The 13203-nt window shown below is 37.2% G+C and overlaps 2 protein-coding genes across 4 annotated transcripts in view; one reads left to right on the top strand and one right to left on the bottom strand.

Annotated features, from left to right (window-relative positions):
• Positions 1-13203, top strand: part of LOC143471146 (U6 snRNA-associated Sm-like protein LSm7) — a 60146-nt gene that overhangs the window by 17117 nt on the left and 29826 nt on the right. The window lies entirely within an intron of this gene.
• Positions 1883-5120, bottom strand: LOC143471160 (protein CDV3 homolog A-like). 3 transcript variants are annotated; one of them, XM_076969538.1, is made up of 7 exons: positions 4914-5120; positions 4586-4695; positions 3615-3694; positions 3272-3420; positions 3097-3148; positions 2873-2989; positions 1883-2456 (listed from the first exon to the last, which is right to left on the bottom strand). In XM_076969538.1, exons 1-7 carry the CDS (start codon positions 5047-5049, stop codon positions 2324-2326), a joined length of 777 nt encoding a protein of 258 aa, XP_076825653.1. In that variant the 5' UTR covers positions 5050-5120; the 3' UTR covers positions 1883-2323. The 3 variants fall into 3 exon arrangements, with proteins under 3 accessions (XP_076825653.1, XP_076825654.1, XP_076825655.1); XM_076969539.1 differs by having other exon boundaries at positions 3097-3145; XM_076969540.1 differs by having other exon boundaries at positions 4586-4683.

The following is a 13203-nucleotide window of genomic DNA, read 5'->3' as shown; positions in this document are numbered from 1 at the left end:
GTCAAAATACGGTCAAATTGTTTCTTTAGGTCTTTTTTTTAGGTCAAAATCTATTAAACTTGTAATTTTGTAACCATTTTGTAATATTATTCTTCCGTTTTTCTCTTTTCTTGTACCGCAAACAATTCCAGTGCCGCAAATTTTACTTAGAACCAAAGCCACAAAGAGAGGGAAGGCTTTTCAGCGCGTTTGGTGACGTCACGATGTGACGGCATTGCATTTGAAACTGCAAGTTGTCAATCTTAATACGCAGAAACGAAAAAAAGTCAACACTAGAAAAGCATTTTGTCATTTTTAAATGCAGCTTTAGATTAGAAAGTTGCTGTAGACAGTGTAGAGACTATCAGTATAGCGTTTTTCAAAATGAGGTCAAAATTTAAACGTTTTAGGTCAAAATAAGGTCAAAATTTGCAAATTTTAAGGTCAAAATTTAAACTTTTTAGGTCAAAAAACTGGTTGCCCTACTAATCACTCGCTGATGGATTTACATGATTCCGAAACGTCAAAAGAAGTAACTTTAATTGTATTGGTCCAGTATTAGCAAACCTAGCAAATGACCAGGAACAGTAGAGAACTCTTCGTGATGCTATAAATATTGATTGATTGAAATATACGAGATTAACTTCACGTTTATGCACACGGTTGGGGACGCGGTTTAATAACAAGAATAGAATAATATCAAACCGGAAATCATTTAAACGATCCATACACACAGTAGCCTAATAAGTTGTCATATTTTCCCTATATTTATTCCATCCCTGATAGTCGTGTGCTCGTCTGCAACGGTAGGGAGATGCAGATATCAAATGACTCGGGCTATATCTCACTCCACATGATGTCGCAGGCGGTGCAATATCATAGCACGTGCTATCAGCAGAACGGCTATCATATGAAAAACTGATAAAAACATATTAGCAAAAATACTGAAAAAGCGTAAACTTCATCGAACTGATAGCCGTCAAGTAATGTGAAAAGTCACGTGACTAACAATGCAAACGCTAATAAAGGAAGGTAATCAACGAAAGAATTTCAATTCAACGAGAAAACTGCAAGTTAAGGTAAAATTCTCCAATTGGTTGGCTCGGCCGCCACAGCCTCATTTCAAAACTTTCGGTTTTATTCCCATAATTCCGTCTTGACCATATTCTGTTGACGAGACCAACAAAGGCAATGTTAAAATACGTTACGTACCTACCATGGATAACAGCTAAATGATTCAGGAAAACATATTTAGCCTATCAAGTGGGTGCAATGCCGTGGCTACCAGCTATGAGACTGGGCCCAACCTAGTCAATTGCTCTTACCTTGTACCAAGGCTAGGGGTCAAATCATAGTTTACACAGCGTGCCAAGTAAATTAAACATCAACATAAGCACACTTGTTTTTTTAATCGTAACTAGCAGACTACGCCAGGAGGATGATCAACATTTTCCAGACATGCGCAGTTTTACCAACTATACCACAGACGTCCGAAAAACTGAGGTAACTTGAGGTTTGGCGAAAACGAAAGGACAAATTCATAGCCGATTCACATAACATCAGTTGTCTTAAAGTTTGACAACACTGAGTGCGAAATAATGTTAATGTCTTCTATTGGTTCGATTTTAATTTTATTGCTGTGAATGACATTCTGACTACATCCACCATAGGAGCATGAATGGTGGCCTATTTTCATTGAAACATGTGCTATGGTTATTATACAAATTATCTCATATTCGTAACATGTGTTACCAACAAGTTTTTCATGCTCTCTAATTACCAAACATAACTAATGCGAACTTACTCGAAGAATGAACTGCCTATAAATTTTATAAATTTCAAAACTCTTTCTCAAGCCAAATCTACTGTACACAAATGCGTACACAAAATGAGTTCTGTACACTGCAGATTTATAAGCGTTGTATTACACAAGCATAGCTTAAAAAGGATACGGGTAAACTGAACGTGAACGAAAACCGTATGTAAAATTATTATCGAATTCTACAGTGCAATTGGTCTTGGCAAAATTGTGGATAATAACAGGATATAAGGCATGAGATATTGGTATGACTTGCGCTTGAGATTTACTGTGTACAAGTATACTACCAGAATTTTCTATGTTTTGAAAGTGAATGCACATAAACAAACGAGCAAGTGACATACAACACACTATAGGATTTGATTTTAGAAAAAACGAGAAGCTGGTGCATTGTCGGAAAAAATCCTGATCGCATTCTTTTCTTTAAATTTCTCTTCCGCTCGAAATTTCTGACACCACGCTTCTGCATTAGCGTTCCACGCCAGTACCTCACCGCAAAAATAACAAGAAAAAGAAGCCACAAATTCAGTGGTTTGTGTTTAAAGCCGAAAACTGATTTCCGAGTTTGAGTTCTGAGGCCTGAGCCTGCTGGTGTTTACTCCGCCACGGTACTGATGATTTTACCCCTGTTTTGACAACTTCAAATCCAGTGTGAGACCTAAAAAATAAAGATACAAGTCAAAAATCGGAGTTAATAGCAGTGGTATTGTCAATGCAGGCTAAACCGCTAAACGGTAATACCACAATAATTACATTAACTTAACATAGTTACTGCAACATTTAAAATCAACTTTAATTTTTAATGTTCCAACTTCCAAAAACGTGAGGTAGTAATACACTCTATCCCTGCCACATCTTGCCCAGTTTTTAACTTAGATGTAATCAAGTAATTTTAAGATGCAGTTTCTTTAGTTGTTTGTCACCATGAGCCAACATAAAATAGGTATTATTGCTACGGTTACATCTTTGTTCTTCTTGTGTTGGTTTCAAATCTGATTTTGTTTGAAAACATTTCATTTCAACCACAACTATTTATAAACTTTGAAAATATGCACAAGGTCGTCTTGTCCTTACACTGTGTCCTGCGAAGCTGCAGATAAAGAAGGAAAGTCCATTTCGTTGCTGATCTCTGGAGCCTGCTGCTTTCTTCCTCTTCGAAGAGGAGCTGCTGCGAGGCTTGCTCCACCAGATCTGTAATAAACAATGATACTAGGTCGGATGATCCTGTTACTGGGGAGTGGAGGAGACAAAATGCTGCAAACTACAGAATATCAGCTTATATGTTACATGTACAGTACCTTGCTTGTGGTGGCCTGTACGCTCCCATCTTCTTCACAGGTTCTGGTTCTACTGTAAAATTATAATCAAACGATGGTAGATAGCTTTGTGATGATTAATATCGCACAGCAACAAAATGCCTTCTCAATACTTGATCCATTCTCAGAGGAAATACACAAAATTTTCAACTCAAACCTGGTTTTGGTTCTTCAGGTTTAGGTGCTGGCTCTTGGGCTGCTGCAGAAATTTTATTCCACGGTCCTTCATCTTGTTTTGGAGGTATAAGCTCGCCAGCTTCATCATACTCTGGAGCTTCAGAAAATTGAGCTTCAGAACCATCATTTCTGAAAAGAATGGTAGTATTGTAAATATGCAATTCGTGCCTATGTAAAGTATGAAAAATACTCAAATGTTTCAGCAAACGAAGTTCACTTGGGCGTTGTCACCTCAATTTAGAATGCTTATTTTTGAACTACTAAGTGCTTTGATGTATTATAAAAACAAATCGATGTGATGCTAAGTAAATTGGCACACTCACGAAATTTGCATGTTTTGTATTTTCAGATCACTGTAATCTCTCTGTGATTCATCTTCAAAATCAATCCATTCCTCTTGCTCCTATAAAAAGCAAAATTAACTATCACATGCTGTTGATTACATAGGTTGACATTTTATATACTCTATTCAAATGTTTTATCAAAAAAGCTTGCAAGTAATCATATAACAGTAGGGGGTTATTATTGCACCCATTGTGTATTAATATTTAGTGAGACAACATGATTGAAAAAGTGAATTTATACCTTTTCATTAACAAATTAAATTTTAAATTTTGGCATAGAAGTAATATCCACCTATTCTAATTTTAACCAAGCAGGATGTACACATTACATTAGTATTTTTGTGCTTAATGTCAGATTGTCACTTAGCACTTATGATAAATTAAACAAATTTGCCCTGTAATTTTGTAATTTTTTTAAAAAAACTTTAGGACAATTCAGGGTGGAAAAATTCGGGAAATTTAGAAGACACAAATTTAGTCCACCGTGTTTATTCAAATATGTCTTGTTATGGTCCTTCAGTTTCAATTGGAACCATGGAATATTCAAGTATAAGTTCCTTTTTTTGCACTAAATATTCACTAAAAATGTGGGGAGCGACTTACTCATGAATAAATACATAACTAAAGGTCAAATAGCGATCTTACATAAAGGTTGTTGCATATATGCATTTGTCTAACATGTGTGTGTGCATACACCCTCTTGCATCAAATGCAAATTTTAATGCATGACAATCCTGTGTGAATGCACATTCTCTCCTTTCATGCGTATGTTAATGCACGTTTTCCTGTCTCATGGTATCAAACATTTTGTACCATTTTTGAGCTAAAGTTTAGGGGTGCGATTATAACCCAAATAAGCAGAATATTTGCCAAATTCAGCACAAAAATACAACAGTTTCCATCAATGTAAAGCATTTTCATTGTAGCGTGATTAAATCGTTACAACTTACAGGTTGTGTATTGCCTTCAACCACATTGTCAGTCTCTTTTTTATTATCAGTATCTTTTTTCTTTGACTTTGTTGCTTCGGCATCCTCCCCAAGATTTCCTGCAACAAAGACTACACATAAAAATTAACTTTACATCGCCACCAAATCAAGCAATTCATATACAAAATATTTCAAATGAGTTTCACTGGTCTAATTTTTTTTAGCACGCTTTCGTTTTGATAGCTCGGTACATGTCATTTTATTGTTATGTGGTATTACACTGCAAAATTTGATCTCCATTCAAATATAAATGTTAAGCATCACAAGGTGACAACAAAAATAAATTAACCTTTGTCAGCCTTTTTCCCTTTTTTCTTCTTTCCTTTCTTGTCTTTCTTCTCTTTCTTTTTAAAAAAATTGTCCAAGCTATCATCTTCTTCTATGGTAGCTTCTGGTGCAGGAGTAGGATTGCTTTCCTCTGCCATATTCTCAAAATCCAGCACAGTAATTACAACTAATGATATACGGTACTTTTGTATATAAGCAAACTTTATAAAAGGCTGAAATAAAGACAAACAGCTTATCTATACAGTGCTTCCTTGATTATCCGTACCATAATTAACTAACATTTCATTATCGGAATGCCTGATGCAATAATGTAGTAAAACAAACGAATTATGAAGCTTCTAACAGCTATAGCTGTACAGTGTGTCTGATATGGCCTATTCTTATTAAATGTTACTGTACTTGCAGTTCATTGTCAAAAATTAAATCCTATGCTGTATCTTAAAATGTTGAGATGGTTTCATATTCGAAAGGCAATGTGAATCGTAAAACAATTGTTTTATCTTTTAGGCTGTGGCGACACAAAAGATTCCCCACAAGTGTATTTTACGTTCATTTAACTTAACCGAGTGAGCGACTGAGCTGGTGAGAAAAGAAATAAGTATAATCTCTCACTTGAGGTCACTGGCGTAGAAGAGCAGCCCAAAGTTTACTTGAGATTTTGCCATGGGGTGGGTGTGAGAGAAATGTCTTTTATTTCTCTTATTCTCTAATGTTGGCGGGCTTGAGAATGAACATAAGAGCATTCAAACATATGCTTTTTTGCTTATCCACTCAATTTTTAAAAACATTATGCCAACTAGACCACATAATAATCGAGGACGCAATGTGTTCTGTTATGATGTGAGATTGCGATTGAAAAAGTTGGGTGAGTAAACACTAGACAACAAAAGCAATAAAATGAAAACTTGCCAAGCCATTATTCTTATCTTGACATCATATAATGTACACTGTATGGCAAAACATAAGCTTTAGATGAGCGATAAACAGTGTCACATTTATGGAAAAAACTTATCCAGCTCTAATAAATGGACCAACAAGAAATTATGTGATGCAAAACTTTCCCTAATCTTGGAAAAACTTCAGACACTATGCCCTTACCAGATGTGGAAGATTTGTAGGTAATGTTAAAGAATTTTGGCGTGATGCAGCAAACTGAAAAAGCATTGTACAGTATACCACAGGCAGACAGACGTAATGTAGACAGTTAACATAGACATTTTCTGTTAGTTCTATCTCAAGTCTTTATCCCGAAAAGTAATGACGTGGAGCAAAACATTGAAATTCTTTTGTAGAATAGGGGTCAAATTGACAAAATGCACTTCCCTATTACACTAACCCATCTCTGTTTATATTATTATCCTAGAATTGCATGAAGTTGGGATTTTTTTGGGTTTCATAGTTTTCAAGGTAGTGTTATGCGGCATTTTGCTGTTTACGAAAGCTTGAACATGCTTTCCAGGTAGGAACATGACACCATCAAACTAATTATTATTTTTAAGCAATTCTTAATTAAAAATTGGTTGTGAACAAACAAATCAACGAGGATTTTAGTTACCTATTGTAAAACACAAGCAACATTCTTTGGTAAGACCTCTAACTTAACTTAATCAATTTATTGCTGCTGGCACATGAAACTGCATTCAATCATGTTATGTTCCAGGCTGACTGAACTGCAGCCAAAGGCTTTAAATGTATGGGAAAGCAAGCACAATACTTACAACAACGGAAATTATTTAATTCTGGCATTACAAACATAACATACCGCTTTTTGCTAAAAACATCACTGTATGACAGTAACTGGTAGGTAATGCTCCCTATAAGCTGTTTAAGGCTGCACAGACATCGCTGTAGTGCTCCGGAATTTAAATATTTTAAACATATTAAACTTTTAAATATGCATATACCTCAAACTCTATACTTTAATCAAAAATATGAGTTTTTGGCAAGTGACTGTCTCTGTGTAATTGCTCTATTCGATAATTGCAAAGTTTTCAAGCCTTGTCGTACAGAACTGAAGTTATTCGTATGATACACCATAACTGATGTTCATTCAAAAATGATAATAACATGTTAGCTATCAAAATGGTTTTGTTCAAATGTTGTAAGCTGACGTGTAACACACCCACAACAATGTGTGCAGCATTTTTGCTTATACAGAAAAGACAAATGTATGACAAAGCAGACCAGTTAAGCACAAACGGGGAGTTCACCATTTGCTGTAATGCCAAAGATGCTGCTAAAAAATTTGATGCTTTTTGGTATGGCTGTAATATATAACTTCAGTAAAACAAGCCAATTAAAAGTGTTCTGCAAAATTTTCGTAATTTATGAAACAACAACTTACAGGAATCAGAATAGAAAACAGAAAAAAGCAGGCATAAAATCTGCAAAAAGTTTCTAGTATTAGCGTAATTGACTCACGGTATATTTCTATATTTTGTTTTATGCACCAGTTACCACAGCCACATGAGATTTGTGTGACTCTCAGTTTATACATAGGCCTACCCATAACTGGTTTGTAAGTGCCTGAACAAAGCTCGGAAATAAAACATGGTGGTAGCCTATTTAATTAGAAGCAAAACCGTGGAAAATCGAAACAGCAAGCAATTTACCGGTTCCTTCACTGATGGTGACAACGACAAAAGTCAAAGAAAATTGAAATTATTTTAAAGAGCAGTGCGGCAATTATGAAATTGCATCTGGGTTGAACAGAATACAGCTGAAGTTTGCGTAAAAACGCTTATGGTCATCATCGATAAAGAGTGCTATCAAGTTCACCAGAAGCTTTCCTTGATAAAAGATCAGGAGAAAGACAACCAACCAAAAAAGGATGCTCTTCAAGCACACTTTAAGCCAGAGGTGAATGTTACCTACAAAGGTTATGATTAGGGCGATTATTTTTTGACCTAAAAAACGAAAGTTTTTGACCTAAAAATTGAAAATTTTGACAAATTTTGACATTAAAAAACTTTTTTTGACAAATTTTGACGTATGAGGAAATCAAGTAGTTAAATTAGGCATTATTGTACAAAAAGTTAAAATTTATTGTAGGTGGTAAAGAAGGGCAAAAATGTGAAAACAGACCTAATTCTGAAAAGGGAAATGAGCTTATTACATAACACTGACAAAAAATCTGCAACTAAGACACAACAAAAACTGTTCAATACATTTGTCTAAACTAAAGATACATGAAGTATCTAAAGCAAAACCGAAGCAAGAGCAGATTCACAATAAGTAGACAATGGGCCATTTACAACAGTACAAAGTAGGCTACAAGGTGTACAATGTAAAATGACAAGTTCACCTACAGTGCAACCTCTATGACACCGCAGCAATGCAGTTTGTAAACAATTTTGACTTGGTAAAAATGTGGACTTTTTAAACAATTTTGACAATATTTGACATAACGCTCTCAATTTGACAAATTTTTGACTTTTTTTGACAAGTCAAAAAATAATCGCCCTAGTTATGATATATTTCTAATTTGTGTGATCAAGAAAATCATGAGACGATAGACGAGTACTTCAGCAGACTATGGGGAATAAACAACTTCTGTGAATTCAGGAAATTGTGTGACAAGTTAATTAAAGATAAAATTGTGCTCGAAACAAGAACAGTATTTGGGGCCCACAGTTAGATGATCCTGAGCTCAACCATAATAAGGGTATGTCAATGAGACGAACTTATGAGTATAGGAAAAAGCAACCATGTAACATTACAACAGAATCCTAAGAAAGCGTTGATTATTCTGTAAACGCACTGCAAAACAGGAAAACGAACCGCCTGAGAAGTCACAATGCCGCCAACTAGAAGACAGCTCCTGGTCTTTGTGCAAATCTTGCAGAACAAAACATGCATGAGACAAAACTGATTGTCCAGCATACAACGCAGTTTGTGCAATTTTTGTCATAAACAAGACCATTTCGCAAACATTTTTTTTTTCAAAATGGAGACAACAAACCGGACTGCAGAGTATGGCAGTTTTCACTGAAATCTTGGGTGTGCAGGAGCAAAATTCCAGTGTGCAAGGAAGCAGCTGGTGTGCAGCAACTCGTGGCCCAAGGCTGCTTGGCATGTGTAGGCAAGATGTGGCCCTATACAGTAAAAATTGGTGAAAAAATCAGTGTTTCAATTTTTTTTGGAGACACCGGGTTGCCTTTCTGCGTATGGCCATTTTAGAAGAAAATCTTGGGTGTGCTCTTGCCATAATCTGCAGTCTGGACAACAAATATATGCAACTTTTGAACAGCTCTCATCCTGATGGCGAAATCACCTATGAAACTAGGATGTCTTACCAATTAAAACCTCATATCGGGGCACTTGACGGCAAGCACAGAAAGTGGTTCATTACAATAATTATGTATATTCCTAAAAACCCAATCAAAACGTTGGAATGTAGAATCGACAAAAGTTCAACCTGTAACACCAAGAGTTTTAAAAGTGATTATAAGCCATTAATGGACAATGAAAATGCCACACTAGCCTGGATAAAACATACAATGGCTCTAGGTATCATTATTCCTACATCTGTAAAACAATTAAAGTGAGTGAACAGAAGTGCTGTCCAAGTCACCAGAATTTAGTAAACTTACAACGTCATCAAACTGAGTGTTTTCGCTCCAGAAACATGTTGCAAAATTTCATGGAGGCTGATGGCAGTTTGGTAAGTACCGGTAGGTCTTATAGGGTTGCGCCACGGTATTCGGCACCTATTAGCTATTAGTATTACAATTCTGTATAAACGGTACATAATATGATACCGCTAAATCACACTACTGTACTTCTGCGCTGTATTTTGTAATGAAACTGATGCCAATAGGTATACACATATTTTCTCCAACTAGGGCCTAGGCTACACGTTGTGACACAAAAAAACACGCCTCGTTTCACCGATTTACAGTCACCAACAGCACCCAAGTTACTGCCATAAGCACACAGTTGTGGAATATGGGTATGTTAGGATCGTTAAAAAGGTTGCGGTGGCCTATGTGGAGAAATTAAATCGTAGATGCTACGCTTACATGTTACATGATACGCACATATTAATTTAGTATCTATGGTTGAATGGGACGACATTCAGTTTTGGCCATTGCGGCGCTCGGAAAGTTAATGACTCCAGATGAAGAGTAAGGAAGTTTTGTTGCGTTTCTTCCCACTGAGCACCAGCTGTCCCGAGCGTAGCCTACTTGAAACAATCCAGACTCTTAAAATCCCAATTTCTATTGTTGATCTTGTCTGCTCGAACGACAAGTACGCACATATATAACTGTGGCGGCTTGGCTCGCTTTTGTAAAATCCTTACGTCTTTCGTAGAAATGTGTTTTCCAGAACAATTGGAGTTTTTAAACTTTCAGTCCCGCCACATCATTCTTATGAAAGAGTTTTCCAGCTAGTAAATGGAGTTTAAAACTTGCCTTTTCAGAACACTGCAAACTACCGTTGGTATATTTGAAAACTTGCTACGAATAACTTCGTGTGAAAGCTCCTTATTTAGTACGTTACCAGGTCGCTTCCAAGTAACTGTTTCCAACTTAACCAAATTTAATTTGCATTGCAAACACACCGATTTTCACGTTCACACGCTTTGAAATGTTCATGCCTTTTTTGTCATATATTTCCGCCACATCGCAGCACGTTTTATAAGCTTGAACTTTTGTGTGAGACTCCCTCAGAGCCTCAGAACCTCAGTCACAGACGCGAAGTTATAGACATATGTAATACCGTACTACTGTAGTTGTGGTGATTGAATCAGTAGACATCGTGTAAACAGTCACATGACTTGTGTTCTCGGTTATTTGTAATATTGAGAAAGTGTACAGCACCTACAATAAAAGCCTTTTCTGGCAAACGGTATTTGTTATAATATAACACGAACGTTCGGCTATCAGAAAGGTTAGAGAATTCTAACCGCACGCAACAATAGAGTCAGATACTAATGTAGTAGGTTAACTAAGTCAATAACGTAACGTAAGCTAAGACCGATAAACTCTGCATCTGTATCTGCATCTGTCGGCATCAACCTCTACATCCTAAAACGACCCCAACCTCTACATAACAACGAGCAAACTCCATCAGTGCAGACTAGGGATGTGCCGCGAGGAAGATTATTCGGGTTCGTGCGAACCCGAATATCATGAAGGTCGACACGAACGAATCCCGAATCTATTCGTATTAGAACCAAACAATAAAATTTCCTCCAAAAGTTGTCAAGTCTTGCTTGTAACATGATGTAATCGATAAAAAATCACTTTCTTTCAAAAAATAGTGTTTAAAAAACGATTGAAAAAGCAAAATCGTTAGGAAAACGACCTTCATTGTAAGTACTGCTGACTCTAGTTTAGCTTTGTTGGGAAACCAAATCATAATTTTTGACAAAAGTCAGTAAATTTATAAGTAATATTGTATTCGTGTTCGCCCGAATCTTCCATAAAGGCGATATTTGGCGAATCTATTCGGGTTTGGGTTCGTATCGGCCCATCCCTAGTGCAGACACAATGTAAAGTAACCTGTCCTAAACATGACCGCACAATCGCCGCGTGATGGTGTGACGATTACGTCACGAGTCACGAGTTGTTTTCGAGACGTTTGGAATTTAATTTGGGAACTTGTAATTCAGTTGTTTACCAGACTTGAGTTTTCCTTAATGACGTCAGATAAATTTCCTCGATTGAACTAGTGTGCCACATATATATACTGTTGTAATGTTTACGATCTTCCCTTTTACCGTTTCACGTGTTACTGAGCGCGATGTAACATTCAGCAAGATTTGCCCAAAGGCAAAAGCCTTTGTGTTATAATAAATAAAATGGGAACTTTATAATTTAGTAATTTGTATAGACAGAATCAAGCAACTAACAGCATAGTCACGCAATTTGAGAAATGAGAACTCAAACATCGAAGCAGAAGTAAAACAAGTTATCAACCAACTATCGTCCTCGCTCATATTCAAACAATAACCGTCAGCATACGCGGTCTTTATGACAGATGAGTTTATTGTGTAATACTTCACACAAGTAGTGCACAAGCGAACTAAAATTTGTCATAATGGCACCGTGGCCGCCACACCACTCTCCCGCCAGATAAGGGCTAAGGATAACTGCTTATTGTTAGTAGCGCGTTGTACTATCTACCGGGCCAAGTGTAACAACAGAAAACCATCAATAGAGCTCTTTGAACACGTGGTGAAGGATACTGAAAAATCTGAGAGGTGTTCAGCAAAAGAAAAAATAAAGTTTTTGGTTTGCATTTTTTAAATTGTGTTTTGCCATTTATTTTATAGGCCTACTACTGTTTATTTGTTGTTGTATCGCAAATCATCGAAATAAAAAAAATAGGTTAAGGAGAGTAGAGACAAACGAAACCCGAGATCGCTAAACCTCGGCGGTTGAAGAACCTCGTTGTTTCTGTCTTTGCGCTGGTCGCGTCTGAAGCATGAAACCCTAATTCGGTGTCTGTGAAACGGTGTCCGATGTCTGGGAAAGCATGGACGCCGGACGCATGGACACAAAGCGTGGAGGTGCACTTCGACGATCTTGCCTGGCCAAAGGCGCGACAAACCTTTGAGGTAAATGTGTCGGAAAAGTTCCTGGGAAAACCATTACGTTGTTGTTGCATTCATTCCAAGAAGGAAACGGCAACGACAACGGTTTCGATCCATGTCTGTGAGACCTAGGCGTAGGCCAACATTTCCGTTGCAATCTTCGAGAAGTACCATTTGAACAATGACGTCGTCGTTTTGGTCGTGGGGGCAAACGTCGTGAGTCAAATGTCAAGTGGAAAGTGGTAATAGCATAGTCACTTTGCTGGTTTGGAGTTATTCAACGAATCGGTGAATAGTGGCGAACTAGGTGCAGTGGTGGTTGGCTTGCAGCCATGATGGTCTGGGTCGTCCATGCAATGCGAATTAGGCATATTGTTAGTTGTCGCATCCAGCATTTGATACCGTTGTTTTAATTTCTTTTCACTTCTTGAAGCACCTAAAGTTTTTCATCTTGCCGTGGTAAATCTCGCAATTTCGCTGCTTGCTTGTGGACTACCCTGTGCAAACGTTCCAACTTCGCGTCTTAAGTAGTCAATTTTTTCTCGTAAGAGATCTGCGCTCACGTAGCTGTGACAAGTGGGCAGCATCTTCGACAGAAAGTTCGTTGCATAAATCGTTGTTTACTGGGCTTTCAGGATCAGCAAAGCGTTGTTCGGAAAGTTACGACTCCGTGATAACGAGTAAAGAAGGTTGCGTTTCTTCCCACTGAGCACGAGCTGTCCCCGATAATAGCCTACTTGAACAATGCAGA

Source organism: Clavelina lepadiformis, chromosome 9 (assembly GCF_947623445.1).
Source record: "Clavelina lepadiformis chromosome 9, kaClaLepa1.1, whole genome shotgun sequence".
NCBI lineage: Eukaryota > Metazoa > Chordata > Ascidiacea > Aplousobranchia > Clavelinidae > Clavelina > Clavelina lepadiformis.
The sequence above is the reverse complement of the archived record's forward strand: the minus strand, read 5'-3'. Positions and strand labels throughout refer to the sequence as shown.